Here is a 20,086-nt window from a genome sequence, read left to right as displayed (position 1 = left end):
ATTTTAGAAAAAAATGACACTCGTGAAATGAATGTAGTTGCTTTTGATGAGGACAACGAATATATGCATGTGAGTATGTTTTATATCCTCTGCCTAGTTGTGTTGTTCTGTTTGCGTTCAAATATTCGTTGAGTGTTGTTACTAGCGCAACAGGGATGCTAGTTTTGTTAATGCATCTGGTGTTTTGTGTTAAGTTAGCTAGCTAGCTAACTACCTTTGGGAGGGGGGGGGCGGGGGTCTAAACTTCAAACTGGCCAGAACTCGGCTATAAATATATGTATAAATAATAAAAATATAATTATATAGTATAATAAGAATCTTCTTTAAAAAAAAATAAATACAAATAATAAGTTTATTATCTGCTGCTTGTTGTGGAGTTCACTGCCACTATTAGCTTGATGACTCAAATTTTAGTCAAGCCAAGCCCACAGTGTTAACCAATCAGGTCCTTCCAATCCTTGTCCAGGTGCTCCTCATTCTCTCCTTAATTTGTTTGTATTTAGTTCCCCGTTTACGTTCAGTTCTTGTCGGTGTGTTGTCTTTCTCTTTTTTTTTTTCTGCCTGTCTGGCCCAGACACTTTTTGATATTTTTTTTTAGAGGTCGTTGTTGTTTGTTTAATTAAAACCTCTTTAGGTTGCTCCTGCGTGACTCCCCTGGTTTTTTTGGGTCCTCTTCTTCCTCAACCTCCACGACGACCTGACAAAAATCATACCTTGAGAATCTGAGTGGGGGCAGTCATAAATCGAGGTACCACTTCAGTACTTCTACTTTTATGGGAGTGTTTTTTTTTTTTTTCATGTACACAAACCTGTATTTGCCACTCATTGGTTTTCCTTGTTTTGTAAATAATACAGAGTAACTAAAATTACAGTGTTTAAATAACCTTGTCTCGTAATTCTTATAATGTGCTGTCTAAATATGGCAAAAATGATTGTTCCGCCCAAATTCTGTCTAGCAACAGGTGATGTTGTAAATGTGTGGGAACTTTTTTTTTTTTTTTCAGATTGAAGTTTCAGTAAACAGAAATTTCGAATTTTTAGGCATTGCTTCATCACATTCCAAATTTGGTCAAGTAAAATAAAATAAAATAGTTTTGCTGTCAATATTTAATACAGCGCACAATATATTTCTATTGAAGTTGATTTTAGGTTTATAAAGTGAGCGAGGCCGAAAACTGAGAATATGCAAGGTGTCCACTTGGTGGATCGGCCACGTCCCACATTGAAACTCTCCGCAATGGACGTTCGTTGAGATCAATTACCCAAGAACAGCCGAAACAAAGAATAAAGTGTCTTATGTGCGTGACCTTTCCCACGATCCCACCGTCTCTCGCTGCTTTTACAGCCCGGCCGGTGCGAGTAAATGTGCGCAAATGTTCGGCCAGAGTGAGCTTAACGTAACCGCGACGCTATCAAAATATTTGTTGGTGTAACTGCTCACTCCCAAGCGGACAATGACTCCACAGAGAGAGCATGGTTAATTTGTAGTGAGTATTCATTCATAAAAACAGCCCCCCCCCCCCGTCAGAAGAAGGGGGTCTCTGTGCAAATCCCGCCCCCGCAGACTGAGTGGCGTCGGCATCAAACCAATACAATCAATGGGCCGCGCAGCTCCTTCAGCAACCTTCAGGGTGGTTTTGTGGCACACGTGCAGCCTGACCCCTTGTTGAAGCGCAATTAAACGGGAACGTAAATATGTTGTTGCGTTTTGTGAGCCTTCGCGTCATCTCAGACTTTCCACCTTTCCAGCCTGGAATGCTGCCCGAGCTAAATAAATACATCCGAAACAGTCTGAGTGATGTGACGCTCTCCCAGCCAACCCAGTCGGGCGTCTGCTGTGAGAGTTGGGCTGTTTTTTTTTTTTTTTCCGTGTTCTACACAGTCTTGGGAAGGGGGGGGGGGGTGTACTTAATTTTTCTGTAGATTTTTTACTTTAACTCCCTACATTTGTACGCAACTTAAATAATCTTTCTCCATTGAAATGAATGGAAATATCATTAATCTGTTCCTGTACCACAAAACTACATAAAAAAAATTGCAACCTGCTTTTTGATCAGGGGCATAATACAGTAAAAAATAAATAAAATAATAAAAATAATAAATAAATGTTTCACAATCCAGCAAATCCGTACAGAGGAGTGACCATCAATCTTTGCGGACGATAAAGAATATATGCCTGTTTTTGTCTAGCAAAATGTGCGATGTTATTGCTAGTTTGTTATTTTTAGCCAATGACAGAGATGCTTGGCGAGTATGCATCTTAAATAATCTTTCCCCATTGAAATGAATGGAAATGCCATTAATTTGTTCCAGCACCACAAAAAAAAAAAAAAAAATTGAAACACATTTTTTAATAAGCAGCATAATGCAGACATGCATAATACCTAAAGTTTCATACTCTGGAGCGTTCTTTGCAGATGATAAAGAATATATGCCTTTAATTATCTCTCTACAGGTGCAATGTTGATGCTAGTTTTGTTAGCCAATGTTAGGTGTTTTCAATTGTCTGTTAGCAATATGCTAGCTGGCTAATGTCACTTGCGTTTTGATTATATACCACATACTTCACTTAACGCTAATTCAATTTTTGCCTGCAAGCCAAGACAGAAAAAGATTTTGTCAAAATTGTGCAAAATTAAAAGCAAGCACAGAAGTTTGCCTCCCAAACTAAGAGAATTTTTTTTTGCCATTTTTTGGCAGCATGTGTGTTGTTTTTTTTTGTTTGTTTTTTTTGTTTGTGTGTTTAAGTATTTTGCTGCATTTCGTTGGCTACAAGGAAATAGTGGCAAACTTTACCCCTTTAATTTTCGGCCTAGCGCGTCCGACTTCAACTTAAGCCTGATGGACAGCGTGGGTTTTCGGCGCGTAGCAGTTTTGCATCCACTGCTAATTTCAAATGTGACTTCAACGTCCACATTCTTGGCACGGCAAGAAAAAGGACCTATTGACAGCACGGGAACAGATGAGAGTTTGACCGCCGCGCCACCCAAAGTCCATTTTAACCGTCTCCCATCCAGACGTGGCCCTCCCAGGCCTCTCTCAAAAGCAGCGGCACATATGTCATGCATTTACAGCGCTACAGTGCTGAGAGGCCATCTGCCAAACACTTTGGATTGTTTAAGAATTCCTATTTCTATCTGATCTCGGATTACAAGCGTTTTTTTGGGAAAATAGATTCTCGCGGGGAGGGGGTATATAGCCCCGCCAGCCCCCCACCTCGCGTGTTCTTATTTTCAAATCAATTAAAACGGAGCCGTCGCTTTCGTCAGCTCCTGCTTTTGCGCTTTCAAGGACATCTCCATGTGGAGGACGACGTCTTCTCGGCTGTCAGGGGAGGAATGAGCGCATTAAATATAGACGGCGGGAGATAAAGTAAGCCATCCAGATGTCAGGCGGGTTGGCTTGCGTGTGTGTTGCATGTGGGATCGACTCAGAATAGCATATGGAGTGTGGGGTACTATTGCATATACAGGATGTAAAAAAAAAAAAAAAAAAAAAAAATTAGAGCGGCAGGGCGGAGCTACGGGGTGGACATAAAACAGCGAGAGGAAGATTTACCGGTGACTCTTTCTTGCTGCGGAGCGCTTGATACTCAGCCACAACACGTTTACTTTTTTTTTTTTAATTTAAAAAAAAAAAAATAGTCAATTGATTTGTAAATAATTTAGTAAAGAAAATTTCTTAGTCAGTCAGTTATAGCAAAAATTGTTCTTGCTTTTTGCCTATAGGCTTTTCCTCACTTGTATTATGAGTTATGCAACATTTTGTGTATTCGTGTATTTTTATTTTTATTTTTTATGAAACTCTTGACTGTGCCTTCTCGGTTCCAGAGGACGTAACCCGCACGATAATTCATGGTCATCCCGTTGAAAATATTTTACTGACGTCTCTGTAAAGCAGAGTAAAAGCTGTAATTTCCTTCTTGACCACTAGGTGGAGCCGATTTTAATCTCATCTGTTTCCCCCGGCCATAGCCACCTTGTTAAATTTGATCTAGCATTGAAATTGATGTTCAAACCATTTGCATGAAGAAAATATTTTTGACGATTTATCCTTTAAAGGTTTTAAACTGCGTGATTTTACGCAAAAAACATAAAATCCCAAATTTGGGACTCAAAAATAAAACTAATGAAGAGAAAAGCCAAACTGAACAGAGAAGTGGAGATTGCGACTCTCGTGTTAAAAATACCTCGAAACGACGTTGAACAAACCACACAGTCAAGTCGATGCATTCCTGGCCTTCCATCGTCAAACTATTTTCTCCTCGTACATGGCAGGGCACAGAGTGTTACATTCCACAAAACACAGGATCCATGAAGATTAGGGACACTGGAATGTGGGGAAAAAAGCAATAAAATAAAAAAACCTGAGAAGGAAGCTTTGAGGATTTAGAGGTCTGTCCTGTCAGACGAGCGGTGATATGCTCCAACAAGCCTGAGAAGTTATACGTTAAATGTTTTGAAGGACATGAAAACGGGGCGTGCGCCTTTAAAACAATCCTGTAATTTATTCTCATCTTTGACAGTCATCACCAAAATCTGGTTTAGGCTCCTGGGTCAATTTGACCCGTGGCTTGTTTTGTGACAAAAGTATCAGAAATTATTTTATTATTTTTTTTTTTTTTTGTGTGAGCTGTTTAGATGAACTCCAATGGAGTTGTGGAAGCCAACCGCCACACCCACAGAGGTCAGAGGTCACATTCAGGATTCCGGCAGTACACATGAGGTGCGTAAACGCCAAGATTTTTTTTTTTCCTTTTTAAAAATTTACAAACAAAATAGAGTTGAATTTTTTTTTTGTTTTTTTTTTTGTCAGAAATAAAAACCCTCACAGCTTTTATTAGGTGCTAATTAAAGCGACTAGTGGAAAGGAAACGACGCCCTCTGGTGGAACAGTTGTGCACATGCTCTACCTTCTCATCTAACAGAAATTTAAAAATATTTTTTTCTTTAACTTTAAAATTAAAAATCTGAAACTTACACATCCATGCCTGTAGCGTTCCTTCTGGAATAACGAAAAACTGGAACCCGAGTCACTTCAAAGTTGTCTGTTGGAGGTGCCTGTTTTGTTCACACGTTCCAGGCCCGTCGGAGCGGGCGGATGTTTAAATTTTCCCTAATCCGCGTTTAAAGTGCGCAGGCCATTGCGATGACATCAACCCCCTGCTCCGTTCCAGCACATGCAGACCTCCACGATGCTATTAATAGCTCCGCGAGGACTCTCATTGACTGCATTCATTACCCCAGAAAGAACCGCAAAGTGACTTTTGTTCACCCACCTCTGGGTGACAATATTTTGACGTTATGAAAGAAGTCAGAAGAAACCTTAAAAAAAAAAATAATAAATTACATGCGTGTAATTTGAGCATTTACTGTTACAGTCCACTTGCATCGTGACTCCTGATAAAGCTGCGAGATTGAGTATGAGAACCATTTGGAGTACTTGGTTGCAAATACTCGATGGTGCCATAATGTCGGGAAGATTTGTGGTGAAAATATTCGCCAAAAACACCGAATGTTTTAACATGACGTGTTTTAAATACAACACTTTCGAAAGTAACGTGGTATCGGTGTCATAGTATCGGAGCATTTTTCGTAGTTTTAAAGTTTTTACTTTTGCAATTCACTTACATTAACATTTTAGTGATTTAATATTTTGCTCTTTTTTTTTTTTTTTTTTTTTTGCCGTTACAGTCTACTTGCATCGGTGACCATCATTTTGATGTGAATATGCAAATAAAAGAATATATTTTACTACATAATTTTCAAATGGCTACAGCCGTTGCAAACCTGCGTTTAAAAGTGACTAATGAATTATGCAGTCTGCCATACACAGTTGCCTGGTTGCAAAACACGTCTTACATGTTTTGTTGGAAATCAACCCCTCTTGAATGATTTACGTGTTTTGACGTCTGCACATAAAACACTGCAGTTGGCGAGACAAAGTCAAATTTCTCCGATCAGGTAAGAGCAATTGAGCCTATTTCCTCAAACCACTCTGAAGCCACAGTAGCTGTAAACCGCAAAAAAAAAAGGCCTGTGCACGCTTTTCCTCGACGGCCAAGTGTTTTTCCAAGAGGAGAAACATTTCCAGCAAGGCCGAGACATTCCTGTCATGCTTTGCGTCAAACACAGGCTCGGTGTGTCGTAAATCAACATTCGGTATCTTCAAGCAGAGTAAAATGTTTCGTTTTTATTTCGGGTATTACGATTAACAAATAAGAAATGATGAGCATAGTTTGTAAATATTTAACTTTAGATAACACAAGAATGATCGAAGTTGTATTCTCATACAAAAGCAAGTTGCAAAATGGCCGCCCTTTGAGACGGATTAAAAGCAGGTGACTTTTGCCGCTTAATTCATATTCCACAAACGCAATAAATCATCAGAATGCAATATTGAGACTATTGGGAGGAAATAGAACATATTATTGCAAAGATTTTTTGTTGACTTGACAGCCCCTTTAAAAAAATATTTTTTTCTTGGATAAAGTTGGAGAGGGCAAAAATCTTGTGTGGGTCAGATTTGACTTTTTCTACAGATTTGAGTGTTACCATCCCCTTTTTTTTGGGGGGGGGGGGACCCATAACTGCCATGTGGCCTGCCATGAAAATGAGTTTGACACCCTCGCTTTAGTCTTTGCACTGGAAAAATACACTAGGCAGTCAAAGAAACCCTCGTAAAAACGGTTGGCTGTTTCAAGGCCTGTAAACTACATTGCTTTTGTCATTCGATAATCATTTACAGACTTGTATTTTTTTGGGGGCTTTTTTTCCTGCAATACTCATACTAATACTATTAATACTAATACTATTAATACTACTACTACTACTACTACTAATTCTACTACGAATACTACTAATACTAATACTACTAATAATACTACTACTAATACTAATATTACTACTGCTACTGCTACTAGTGCTATTAGTACTAGTATTAGTTCTAGTACTAGTATTAGTACTAGTATACGGTGTACTAGTACTAGTATATGGTGTACTAGTACTAGTATACTAGTACAAGTGTACTAGTACACTAGTACAAGTGTACTAGTGTACTAGTACACTAGCACAAGTGTACTAGTACACTAGCACAAGTGTACTAGTACACTAGCACAAGTGTACTATTAGTATTAGTATACTGGCGCAAGTATATTAGTATTAGTATCCTAATACTAGTGCACTATTATTAGTACACTAGTATTGGTATACTAGTATTGTTATACTAGTATTAGTGCACTAGTATTAGTGTATTAGTATACTAGTATTAGTATACTAGTATTAGTGTTATTATACTAGTATTAGTATTAATAATGATGAATCCATTTGTTTATACAAAATAGACTTTGCATATATTTTTTTTATTTCATTTTTATTTTCCTGACTGAAGCAGTCTGACAATGCCGGAAAATATTAAACGAATGGGCCTTTTCCTTGGTACCTTTACAGACCAAGCGGGAGCGAGTTGGTTCAGGAAAGCCAGAGGGATACCAGGCAGGCGCAAGTGGATTCAACTAAGAAAAAAAATCAAACAAAACAAAAATAATTCAACTTCATTAGTTCCCAGTTTTATTGAGTCACTTTTTGTGATCAAGAGAAGCGCTTAATTTTGTCAGGTCATTTTATAGCGTAGAAAGAATGGTGCTTTGTCGCCATCTAGTGGCGACTGCAGTTCTATGACATATCGAATACCTGCGTGCAGTGGTTCATGGAAAAACAAGTGAGTGTATCCTCGCCATCTGAGGAAGAACACGAGTTGGAATCGGACATCTCGCTATCCGCAGTGTTGGACAGTTTCTGGGCAATATAGTCCTCGTACATGGCAGCCACAGTCGCGACTGAGAATGGAGGATTTTCCTCACCAATCCTAAAAAATATATATAAACAAACAATAAGAGGAACAAGGCAATCGAGAAAAAATATTTTGCAATTTTACCCTCAATATTAGGATTGCGATTGTTTTATTATTTAATAACTAAACGATATATTTCTCTTTTTAACAAATGCTAGTAATAAATGAACTTTTTTTGCATTGAACAATATCAGATTTATTACACATAAGTGAGTTTTAACTTTTCACATCAACTTAACATTTGACAAGTTACGAAATAATAAATCAGATAATGGAATAAAATCTAAGGATTTATCACTTTAACTTTTCATGTCATACATGCATAAATTCATAAACAAAATACATGTTTCTAAATCACAATGTCTTTTGAATTTGCCTAATAGTTAGGCCCAACACTTCACTTTTGATAAGTTCCAGAAAGTTACCGTTTCGAATGATTTTATTTTTTGTGTCGTCTGTGATCTGCTTTTTTTTTTTTTTAAACAAAATTAAACAATTGAATTAACATCCTCCGAAAATGGTGATTCCACATTTTTTCCTATTCTACAATAATAATAATTGACATTTCTGTGAATTTGAAGACTTTTTTTTTTTAGGTGCATTTACAACAACCGACCGATAGGTGGCACTGCATACGGTGACACGTGTGCAATTATGACCATACGCTGACTTAGTGCAGTCGTGACTAGTGTTGCTTGTCCTATAAAGAGCCAAACTCACCTGCAAAAAGCTTCGCCAGGGTTTATCCACAGCGTGAAATCAAGTGGCAGTCGCAGGTCACAGAACTGCAGCCCACTTTCATGACAGGCCCGAAGAAGTTCTGGATCATTGCTATTGTACTGGTTTACTCGGAGGCACCTATGGGAGCCTCAAATTATTATTTGGATTCATTTAATGGGATGTAATTGCAACGCAGTACCTGTAGGCTTCCCCCTTGCTGGGGTTTTCGGGGTACCAGTGACCCTCAAATTTCTTCCGCAACGCAAAACTCAGCCTCTGGATGAAGAGTTCTGTTTTTTGGAATTCCACCTCTTTGGAAACAAGCGTCTTCATCAATGGAAACACAGCATCGGTTATTTCTTGCTCCATATTTCGAAATGTCTCCAATGGGATGGGTGGTGGAAAAGGGCATCCATTTTGTCGTTTTTTTCTCCCCCGCTTAGCCAGTGCCAAATTTATTGATATGTAAAATGGGACCATCTAGAACTATGTGGAAGAGTTACAAGTGAAAAGTTGTCCTTTATGATGCCAGGGATGCATCATAAAGATCAAATGTGCAACATTAAAGGTTGGTCTGCAGATTACAAATTATTGGATCGTTAGCTCTTGGCTCCCCTTTTCATGTCCTTTCGTCTCAAAATTGGCAAGTTTCTCCACCACAGGGTTGTGAAAGTTTGTTTTCTGCAAGAAAAGCGCATTTTTTTTTCAACAGAACAGCGTCCTTGGCAGAGGTACATCTTTGGTTGGAGGTATTCGCCTTTGACCTGTATCACAATAATTTTTGTATATTACTTTGCATTGTATATTAAAACTTGAATAATAATATGTAGTCTTTTTCTTTTTGTTTGTTTAAAATAAGCTACATTTGTTATGTTTTTTCTGACATTTTCTGAAGCGACTATGAAAAAGATGCTAAAAAAAAAAAAAAAAACAGACAATTAATTATTCAATTTAAAAATAGCTTTGCGACCAAGTACTTGGAAATCTGAAAGTGAATCTTAAATGTTCAAATGTCACTATTGCGTCATTCCAATATCAACTCCCAAAAAGAGAAACACGTCTTTTAACTTCATTACATAAAGTGTGACTGCATGAGTGTAATATTGAGTCATATTAAAAAAAAAATTAAAAAAAATATTTGTAATGTTAAAAAAAAATATTTGTAATGTTCTGGGAATTTTGCCATCTGTGTAGTTAATATGTCCATTCCATGTTAATTTATTCACCATAAATCCAAGGATTTTTTTTTTCTTCCAAAAGATTATTAAAGACATTACTTTTTTTGGGAGGGGGGTGACTAACCAATATAGTTTAAAAATATAAATTAAATCCCACACTAGCCTTGAAAAATTAATTACAAATTATTGAATTAAAAAAAATTAAATATAATTATTGAATTTGAAAAGAAGAGACGCGACCATCTTATTTTGCGCTTTTATTCATCAATTAAATGCATCACTTCAAGCTGTGCAAAAAAAAATAAATAAATCCATTCTTTAGAATTACAAAATAGCGTCCACATCAAACAATCCAAATGCTCTGCCTCTGCCTGAGAACCTGAATCGCACCTTAAAAGCTTCAAATATCATCAAAGGTACACTCAAAATAGACTCTGGTGTATTAAAAATAATCAAAGTGTGTGTTTCTGTGAAAAAGGACATCATCCATCTATGAATATATTCTCCTGTTGGTGAACGCGAGTGTAATCGTTTTGGTCAGTATTTGAATGTGAAAATATTTTGTGCACTTTGCCAATGTAGCTCAAAATTGATTTAACTAATTAATCTATGCACTCATTATCTTAAATTCACACTATATATGAGCTTTGTTGGGTTCTTATAGTTCCGTCCTTCCCTCCGATATGGAGGAGTCCGCGGCGGCACCTGTGGAGGCGGAGCCAGAGGCCCCCTCGGCATCTTGGGGCTGGAAAGACAGCGAGGCCGAGTTGATGCAGTAACGTTTCCCGGTAGGCTTCGGACCGTCGTCGAACAGGTGTCCAAGATGGGCTCCGCACTGCATCAAAATGGAGAATGATAATATATCATTTAAATGGGACATATTATGGAATATAGATTTATTTAATTTATTTTATTTTATTTTTTTATTTATATATGGCTCCCTAAAATATTTTTTTCAATTTAAAATCCAAGTTCGGAACTGTTGCCTTTAAGCTCAGGTGCAAGGGGGTCCAAGTCAACAGGGCGGGATGTAAAATGGCCACTGGAAAGTTCAACGCCATCCAGGCTTTGATTTTCTCCAGAGGAGTTAAAAGCGGACTTAGGAAAGTGTTATTTTTACTCAACGGGACATAAATTTGCTTGCTTAGCTTTGAAAGGAAATACCATGCCTTCTTAAAATGGAATCCAGGGGCAGCAAGTAAAAATCAAAACAGTAGGAGACCCAAAATTGAGCCCTGCGGAACACCATACCAAAAGGGATGCTTTTCTGTACATCGCTATTGCATCACGAAAAATCTTGGCGACTCTTCAGTACTCTCTCGTGTAGTGTCGTTAGTATACCTGGCTACAGGTGGTCTCCACTCTGTGCATCCCATAGGAGAAATCATCTGACACAGCGATGGACTCTTGTTTCACAAGGTCGAAGAAGGAAGGCCAACCTGCGCGTGTCATGAATGGGGAAAGTCATGTTGCAGTAATTGATTAAATATTAAAAAAATAAATAAAAACAGGGCATCTGACAGTATTGCCAAATATATTCAGTTTCATTCTAAATGATTTAAACTCCATGTATTTTTTTTTTTTTGTATAGATGTCCTGAAAGATACCAAAAAAAAAAAAATCAAAAGGCGACCTTAATTTTGATCACAAGGCTATTGACACATCTGTTCGGGTTGCGCTTACCTGATCCTGAGTCAAATTTGGATTTTGAACTGAAAAAAAAAAAATTGTTAGAAAAAAACAGTCAAGACAGGAATATTACTAAAAATTTCTTCTGCACTTCGTCACGCATGGGAAAGGTCTTACCTGAACAACGGCGCCCCGCAGACTACACACGTGTAGGTTCCTTCCTCCTTGTGGTACGTAAATTCTCCTGTGAAGGCACTGCAGAAAGGAAAAGTTCTCACACTCTGTATTTAAGTTGAGTTAAGATAATATTGTATAAAAAAAACTAAAAAAAAAATTTTTTTTAAAGTAGCATTAGAAGAAACAAAAAATCTAAATTAGATATCAATCGGTAAAAAAAAAATACTCCTTGTTTGAATTTTTTTTTTTTTTTTTAAATATAACAGACAATTTTCTTAATTCAATAACTAATAAACCTTCGTCAGGTGGTTCAAGGGCCACACCTCTCTGTTCCTCGTTCCTGGGTCACATGATACTGAATGGGCGTGAGACGCTTCTTCATCTCCTCCTGAGAGAAGGTCACCGGCCATGTTTTCTTGGTTCGAGCAGCTCCTGCGGGAAATATTGCTGATATTAACTCGATTGCCGTGAGCATTTAAAACTGCGAGATTACGATGATAATTTTTTTTTTTCTTCCCCTCAGGATATGATCCAAAGTTTTATTGTCATCATCATCCAAAGAAAGATTTCCTTGAAAATTAGGTGTGTAAATTAGTGAAACAAAATCAAACCAGATCAGTGCGTGCAAGCTGCAAGGAAGCCAAGCGGTGAACCTTTTGGTTTGTATTGTTAGCCGCCCAGATTCTACGCGTGTGACAACGAACAACACAAACAGCCATGAAACGAAAGCGTTAGCATACCATCTTGATTTTTTTTTTTTTTTTTTTAAAAATATGCTACGATCTAAAGTTTACTAAATTATCCGCTTGTTCTTTTAGTAACTTATTAGTACGACAATCCCAGATTTTTTTTATCAGTTTTATGGCTAGCATCTGCGCTAATAATACCATTCAGCGCTGTTAGCAGCTAACAATTCTTTTTTTTTTTTCTTTTTTTAATATCTTGCAATATTCTTCATTTCTGCTTCTACATCAGTCTTGCAACAAATAGAACAGGGGTGGGCAAACGTTTTGATTGGATTCTAAAATTTGACACAGGTGCCGGACCAGGAGCAGATGGATGGAGTGTTTTTGGTAACCTCACCTCATCGGAGAAAAAAAAAATACATTTAATTTTAAATGAAAGTGAACAAAAGCATTACAACAATATAAAAATAAAACATTAACAAGATTCATTCATTTAATTATTTTCAAGTTTGGCGGGCCGGATTAAAACGTTCAACGGGCCGCATGTGGCCCCCGTGCCGTAGTTTGCCCACACCTGGAATAGAACAAAGGTGCCTTTATCCCGTCATGTGTAGACGAAGCTCCCCCCCCCAATCATGTTTTTCTTCTCTTCCCCACAAACTGGTTGATTAAATGAACAGCGCCTCTGCTGGCTGCAACCAAGCAGCGCACTTCATTTTGCCTCAATTGTTTCGAGACGCCACAAAAAAATCAAAACCACTCAATGGACAGAAATTTCTTGATTGGTAATTAGTAGTGATGATAAAATGAAACTTCAAATCTGCTTCATGAACCAGTTGTTGTATTTTTGGACTCCATTAGATGGCACTCTCGGTTCAACATTGGGCACACTGACGTGCCATTTTTTTCAACCCTTAATTTAACCCAACAGTGCCATCTAGAGGACTCATAAAATACAACCTGTTTATGAAGCAAATTTGAAGCTTCATTTTCCCCATCACTTGTAATCAGTTCGCCTATATTTGGGACGCATGTGAATCCGCAACATTACTTTTGACCTGAAAGCACAATCCAGGAAACTACAGGACGTACTCGATCAAGACTAAATGAACACAAGCGAGAAAGATTCAGGAACCTCACTGGGACAAATTTTTGCTCCTATACAATTGAAGTCCAATACATTTGATCGGATCTGGAAATTCCACAAGCCTCACAGCACTGTTGCTATTCCCAGGGAGGTTTGATCGAAATGAAGAAAAAAACAGTGAAAGCAGCGCGTCGTCGTGAACGCAGACACACACGCAGACGGAGACTGTTAAGACATGCTGACACACCAAAATGTTAAGGCTTCTTTTTTTTTTTTCTCCAAACGAAACAGAGAGGCAGAGCACAGCAGGCACACGGCACCCAGTCAGTGGACCTGAGGGAAGACTGCAGGACCTCAGAGTCACAGGCTGACTCTTGCTTATTAGATGGAGAAGATTGAAGCCCGACATGGCTGCTTGAAGAGACACTCCAACCACCACTAGAATCAAAACACCCTCCTCAGCAGGGCTTACAACAAGGCCCGGGCTGGATGAAGAGGAGCAGACACAAGAGATGACAACACGAAGTGAGCGGCGTTATTTGGGATTCCCGGTTCATGCGACAGAGAGAGCAACGGTTAGGACACGCACCTAGAAAGGAAGCACAATGTTAGCCGATGATGGCCGCGTATCTTAAGTCGTCTTTGGAGATTTAAAAGAAGGGGGAATGGATGTCAAGATGGGCCACAAACAAAACCTGGTCACACTCCTTTTTCCGACTTAGAAACAACCTTTTGTTACTCCGCGACACAAAATGGCACAAAATTGATGAGACGGCCTGAACTCATTGACTGCCATTGACGGCTAAAGACGTCAAAGATCCTTTTTTTTTTTTACTTGGCTCTTAGTGAATCAGTTAACATGAATAAACTCAGTTATATATATATATATATATATATATATATATATATATATATATATATATATATTAATTATTTAATATTATTTATAAAATTGATGAGAAGGCCTTAACTCATTGACTGCCATTGACGGCTAAAGACGTCAAAGATCCTTTTTTTTTTTTTTTTTTTTTTTTTACTTGGCTCTTAGTGAATCAGTTAACATGAATAAACTCAGTAATATATATATATTTATTAATTATTTAATATTATTTTTATTATTATTTTCTTTTTTTATAAATCATGATCGCTGTAGTTAATCCCCAGTAGTCATGATAAAGCCTACCTGGTTCTATTAACTCATTCACTGCCAGCCCCAGTAAATAAATATATTTATCTAATATTTTTATTATTTTTTTTACTCCTACATCCATCAATGGCAGTGAATGAGTTAAGATATTTCGCGATTAGTGCTATTGCGTGTTGATTTCAAGAGCTGGTTTCTTATGTTTCATTCAATTGCCGTAGGCTTGACAGGATTTTATCAGACGCTCGGCGGTTCGCTGGGTTTTTATTTCACCTACGAGTTGTTTTTGTGTACAAAGCAAAGAATTGAGAGAATTGCTAGTAGTGGTTCACCGCGTATGTTTTTTTAAAACAAAGGACGACGATTAAAATAGTCATTGAATCAAGAGTGGTCACTGACTGCTGCATTAGCTTCTCATGCTAGCTGCTAATTAGCCGCAGACATGTTAGCTTTTATGTGTTTGTCACTTGTTGGTCGTCTTTTATATATAGTGGAATGATTTTTTTTTTTTTTCATTTTTTTGACTTGTGTGACAGTTAATGGTAAAGAATGAAATATTATCATTAAATGTTTGAAGAGTGTTTTTAATGTCATCGTTTTAGACGAGCTAACATCTGCTAATGCCTGTATGACATTTAATCGCGTTTAAATGTAACTTGAATATTTCATCATGGAAAATTAAGGTTTGATGATGGTGACACATTTGGGGTTCTGCAAAAAATGTTTAACAGTGGGAAATTTCACGTCGTGGTACATTCGCCTGACTCCCATGCAGGCATGCGTGGGTTCGCTTTCATCTTTGTGCAAATGAGTGCAAATTGGATGGATCGGTGCAACACGTCGTTTTGAAAAAGATGACGAAAATGGAATGGATTGTCGTCGTAATTTCATGTACTATTAAATCTCCAAAAAAAAAAAAAAAATGACTCTACCTAGCAGAAAGGCGGACACTGCAGGGTGGCAGATTGAGCTGCTGCCTTGCCCAGTGAGATGGTGTAAGGTCAGGAAGAGCCCACGTCTGAGCAGGGCGGCCATGAGATAGTCACACTATAGAGAGACAGAGAGTAGGCTGGATTATTCGGCTAAATATTAATATTTGGACGACAATTTGTGCTGTTTGGGAGATTTTGAATTTGGAGCGCTTGTTTTGTTTATAATTTTATTTATTTATTTTTTTTTACATTCGTATTTTGTTAAAAAAAAAATCAAATGCAGCACGTGCATATAGAGGTAGTAAGGACGACTTGAATATTAATAGCTCCGTCCATACTAAATGAAGGCAGAGGTGTAGCGTTACAAGTCAACCGTCTGAGCCATTGTTATTTTTTTTTTCATTGGATCTGAATGACGTGAACAAAACACCATAAATGAGTTTCCAGTATTTCATTAAAGCCAATAATCGGAGTTTACACCAAAATATTATTTTGTGACCTTTTTAGAAAGTTTGTTCAAATTTGACCCATGTCAACTAAAATGGATTTTTAGATATGTTAAAGCATGTTAAATATTGATATAAATTTGCGTGTTCTTTGTACAGGCTGCCCGCGCAAAACACGCTCGCTCTGAAAATCCCAAAACATTTTTTTTAAAATCCTTGTCATATTGACGTGTATTTTATGGGATCAACAGATGAGTTGGACACAGTCTCGAACTGTCTATGTAACCACCACATTTGCTCAGGTTAATGCAGAAACGTGCACCTGTTGGTGATGTTATTGTGTTAGGTGCGATAGGATGTCACATTGTTTGATCGTAGATGTTTTTATCAAAATATGGGAGATGCAATGCACATTCTCTTTCCATTAATTATCCATTTATTAATGTCAAACAGGGACTTAATATTGTAATGTGTGCAACACAAACAGCTGGAGTATTCGAGAAGGCGCCATGTTGAAACGTAGGGACTTTTGTGTACCAGTTCACCCCCCCCCTTGCCAGCCCCCCACACCCCCGAAAAAAATAAATAACTCCACCACTTCAATAATAACTTACTTATTGTCGAACGAGTAAACATTTGTAGTTAAGCAGACAGAAACAATCGCTCGACACTGTTTATGACATCGTTATTAACGTCACTGCAAGTCCCTCTTGCAGCCTGAAATGCAAGTCATCATTTCGAAGGATCGTATTTTAAACAGCCACAATACTGTTAACTTAAACATCAGCTTTACTAAGTTATTAAAATATGGAGACATACCAGTGGAGGTTAAGAGCAGGATCGCGACGTAAAGAAAAAAGCGGCGGCGACCAACCGGTGACAGTCTGCGGGTGACTGGCTGAAACATGAGCCGCAGATGGGCCACGAACAAGCGGACAAGGTTGGTAACACGTCCCGCGACACTTCCAGCTATGCAACAGCGCAGTTTCGATTGCAGGACGAGTCCATTTATGGTCCCGACATGTCTGTTTTTGTGCAGAAACTTTATTTAAAATCGAGATGTGTACAATAAGTGTCGAGAGTATAAAAATGTAAAATATATGATTTGGCTTAGTGTATATTTCTGCAATATATAATTGCCTTTTAACATTTATGAGCTTTATTTACTGTGAACAATACGCGTCAATAATGTTAAAAAATAATATGAATTTAAATATAGGGCTGATAAAAAACGAACTATATAGGATTAAAAATAAAATTGAGTCTGTTGAGCGGCCGCTGTTATTTAAAATATTTTTAAAAAGATGCTACAAAAATGTTTATTTGCCATTTTCCGTGACGTCATAACTACGCGTCCGAGTTCCACATCAGTCTTCGGTTCATATTCTGCGAACAAACGAAGATAAGATATATCGAACCATTTTAACAATGAGCAGTGAAAAATACCCGAGGTCTTCTATTGAAGATGACTTCAACTATGGCACAAATGTTGCTTCAGCCAGTGTCCAGATACGAATGGGTATGTGAAGTAGCACGACTGTTTTGACGCATATTGAAGGCCTAGCTACAAGCTAACGCAAATGGATGCAGAATTACTCAATTTAATTGTCAATGTAGCTAATGTAAATGTATGGCACTATAACATTCATATTATAACTGTGTCGTAGTTCGTTTGTATCTTTTTTTTTTATTGCCATTTCCCAGCCTGGTTAGCTCTACTAAAGCAATCTTGCCATTCTGGTTTTTGTGGGTGGGACTTTCATTTCATGTTATCAGTAAAACCATCTATTTTGTTTCGCTTGTCAGATTTCCTGCGGAAGGTGTACACCCTCCTCAGCTTGCAGATCATTCTGACGACCGGCACGTCAGCACTTTTTATGTTCTCTCAGACCATCAAGGACTTTGTCCATGCCAGGTGAGGACATTTCACTGGAGCTGGGTTTGAATATAGAAGCCTAAAAATGCCTCAAATAGGGGTCAAGTGGAGTCGCAAAATAATATCCTCCGTCAAAATAAATAAACTTCTCCTGGTCTTAACCCCCATCAGAAAAAAAAAAAACAGTTTCAAAGAAAAAGAGGAAGACATTTTGGGAAGGAATCAAAATGGTAGGATCCTGCTCCCGAGATAACCTTGCTGGAATAAATGCCGAATGGGCAACATTAATCACATATGATGCTACATAATATTAGTTTAAGCACCACGAAAAGCTCATTTAATGACACCGAGACTCCTTCGGGGAAGCGGTCGGTTGAGACAGAGTCCTCAATCGACCACAGCAACATCCTCATTTTGCTCATCGCCAACGAGTGTCCACTCTAAACGGGAGGTGGTGGGGAAGCGGCAGTTAAACAGCCTCCACTATCAAAGTGTTAAAAGAAAATCAATAAAATGCCCCTGGCACATCAAATAGATCACGACAAACCATGTGAGTCTGTCAACACCACCGTGGCTTGACTTTGTGGTTACTTGCTGTCTTTCGCAGCCCCGCTGTTGTTTTGGGTTCTGCTCTGGGTTCTCTGGTCCTGCTTCTGGCCTTGGCCGTGTACCGACACAAGCATCCAGTCAACCTCTACCTGCTGCTTGTATTCGTAAGTGATTTCTTTTACTTGTTGAGCAATTCTTTGCCGCAGTAATGTCAATTAAAACGTGTCACACTTACGGAAGGTTTTACAATCTTGAAGGTGACGTTGTCTGTATTTCTTGACTTTTGAGTGCTTTTAATGATGTGTGATTTGTTTACAGACTCTGCTGGAGGCGATCTCAGTAGCAACTGCTCGTAAGTCAAGTTACAACTGTACAGCATCTATTTGTTGGACCGTTGTGATAACAGAGCCCCTCTCTTGGTACAGTGACCTTCTACGAATACTCCACCGTGCTCCAAGCCTTGTTCCTGACCTGTGCCGTTTTTGCCGGACTGACCGCCTACACCTTCCAGTCCAAGAGAGATTTTAGCAAACTGGGAGCAGCGTGAGTTGGCTCAAAAAGGGAAGAAACGTGTCAAAGATTTAGAGTGCGGTTTATGATTTGCTTTGTGTTGCAGGCTTTTTTCCTGCTTGTGGATCCTCCTCATTGCAAGCGTTATGAGGGTGAGTTGATATATTTGGCATGGCGTCAGTTTCATTTGTTCAATTTACTGTCTAGTTAATGCTCGTGAAAATGGCCACTTCATAGAGGCTCACTTTTGGTCCCCCCCCTTGGTGTTCTTTGCAGGTGTTTTTCAACAGTGACAGCACGGAGTTGCTTTTCGCCGGGGCCGGGGCGTTTGTCTTCTGCGGTTTCATCATCTACGACACCCACCTGCTGATGAAGCAGCTCTCCCCCGAGGAGCACATCTTGGCCTCCATCAATCTCTACCTGGACATCGTCAACCTCTTCCTTCACATTTTGCGCATCCTGGACTCGATGAAGAAACACTAAAAAAAAAGGCCGGTGTCCATTTTAAAAGCTTGAATTTAATTCATTCTCACATCAGATTGTGTTTGGAATATGAGCACATGGCTGTCTTTAGTTTAACACTATGGGCAACTATACTGACAATTGCTTCTTTTACTTTCTCTCTACACTTCCAAATTTAGCATTTATAACATGTTATAAATTGAAAGTAAGTATTCGGAAGAGATCAAAATGCCTGTACCTTATGTAATGGAATGCAATGTCTTGTTTTGCAATGGCTGTTTTGAAATGCATTTAATTTAATTCCTCTAAATATGTTTTTTAAAATGTACTCTGCATATGTGCAATATTCAACTTGTGTCGGTTTGAACAGATTTCATTGTCCACTTGCTCTATTAATATTTTCTCCAGTCTTAATATGGGGTACATAATGTGGGTTTAATGACTTGTGTTCGGGCTTTGTTGTAAGATCATTTCTCCCACTGTGGGGCAAATTAAATATCATGATGAATGTCAAACCAAATAAATTGCAAATTGTCATCTTTTAACATTTATGATGCATTTTTTCCCAATTAAAAAAAATGATCAAGACAAAAAAATGTCAACAGCGGAGGTAAATCGCTTTTCCATTGAATTAACTCCCAAGTATTTATTTACAAGGTCGTACATAAACGGAGAAATACCGCATTAAACGTATTGAATGGAGCGCGAGGAACATTAAGGTTAATCACGTGTGCTCAAGCAACCAATCCGCTCCTCATTTTTCATCTGTGTAATAAACAACCAATCAGCGTCGCTCTCTTCTTGTTTATGTGTGATTGCCGGTTGGCGACAATGTTTTG

The 20,086-nt window shown here is 38.3% G+C and overlaps 3 protein-coding genes across 10 annotated transcripts; 1 reads left to right on the top strand and 2 right to left on the bottom strand.

The window, feature by feature from the left end:
• Positions 1–513: 513 nt before the first annotated feature.
• Positions 514–19,751, top strand: tmbim4 (transmembrane BAX inhibitor motif containing 4). Of its 6 annotated transcripts, none has more exons than XM_088288272.1 (10): positions 514–748; positions 4,641–4,725; positions 10,414–10,537; positions 13,620–13,853; positions 17,657–17,765; positions 18,334–18,439; positions 18,594–18,627; positions 18,701–18,818; positions 18,892–18,937; positions 19,062–19,751. In XM_088288272.1, exons 4-10 carry the CDS (start codon positions 13,841–13,843, stop codon positions 19,266–19,268), a joined length of 633 nt encoding a protein of 210 aa, XP_088144398.1. In that variant the 5' UTR covers positions 514–748; positions 4,641–4,725; positions 10,414–10,537; positions 13,620–13,840; the 3' UTR covers positions 19,269–19,751. The 6 variants fall into 6 exon arrangements, with proteins under 6 accessions (XP_088144398.1, XP_088144400.1, XP_088144399.1 ...); XM_088288274.1 differs by having other exon boundaries at positions 4,633–4,725; XM_088288273.1 differs by lacking the exon at positions 10,414–10,537.
• LOC148341503 (protein BTG3-like) lies at positions 7,361–9,170 on the bottom strand. Its single transcript, XM_088288797.1, has 4 exons — positions 8,771–9,170; positions 8,572–8,709; positions 7,692–7,866; positions 7,361–7,513 (listed from the first exon to the last, which is right to left on the bottom strand). The coding sequence occupies exons 1-4, from the start codon at positions 9,049–9,051 to the stop codon at positions 7,361–7,363; spliced, it is 747 nt and encodes a 248-aa protein (XP_088144923.1). The 5' UTR covers positions 9,052–9,170.
• Positions 9,994–16,839, bottom strand: msrb3 (methionine sulfoxide reductase B3). Of its 3 annotated transcripts, XM_088288278.1 has the most exons (8): positions 16,670–16,700; positions 15,405–15,519; positions 13,662–13,813; positions 11,879–11,987; positions 11,556–11,633; positions 11,433–11,461; positions 11,091–11,188; positions 9,994–10,584 (listed from the first exon to the last, which is right to left on the bottom strand). In XM_088288278.1, exons 3-8 carry the CDS (start codon positions 13,735–13,737, stop codon positions 10,408–10,410), a joined length of 567 nt encoding a protein of 188 aa, XP_088144404.1. In that variant the 5' UTR covers positions 13,738–13,813; positions 15,405–15,519; positions 16,670–16,700; the 3' UTR covers positions 9,994–10,407. The 3 variants fall into 3 exon arrangements, with proteins under 3 accessions (XP_088144404.1, XP_088144403.1, XP_088144405.1); XM_088288277.1 differs by lacking the exon at positions 13,662–13,813 and having other exon boundaries at positions 16,670–16,839; XM_088288279.1 differs by lacking the exon at positions 15,405–15,519 and having other exon boundaries at positions 16,670–16,837.
• Positions 19,752–20,086: the final 335 nt, after the last annotated feature.

The sequence above is a fragment of the Idiotropiscis lumnitzeri genome, chromosome 2 (assembly GCF_059441095.1).
Source record: "Idiotropiscis lumnitzeri isolate Australia: NSW breed Sydney's pygmy pipehorse chromosome 2, RoL_Ilum_1.0, whole genome shotgun sequence".
NCBI lineage: Eukaryota > Metazoa > Chordata > Actinopteri > Syngnathiformes > Syngnathidae > Idiotropiscis > Idiotropiscis lumnitzeri.
This window is presented reverse-complemented; position numbering and strand designations above follow the sequence as displayed.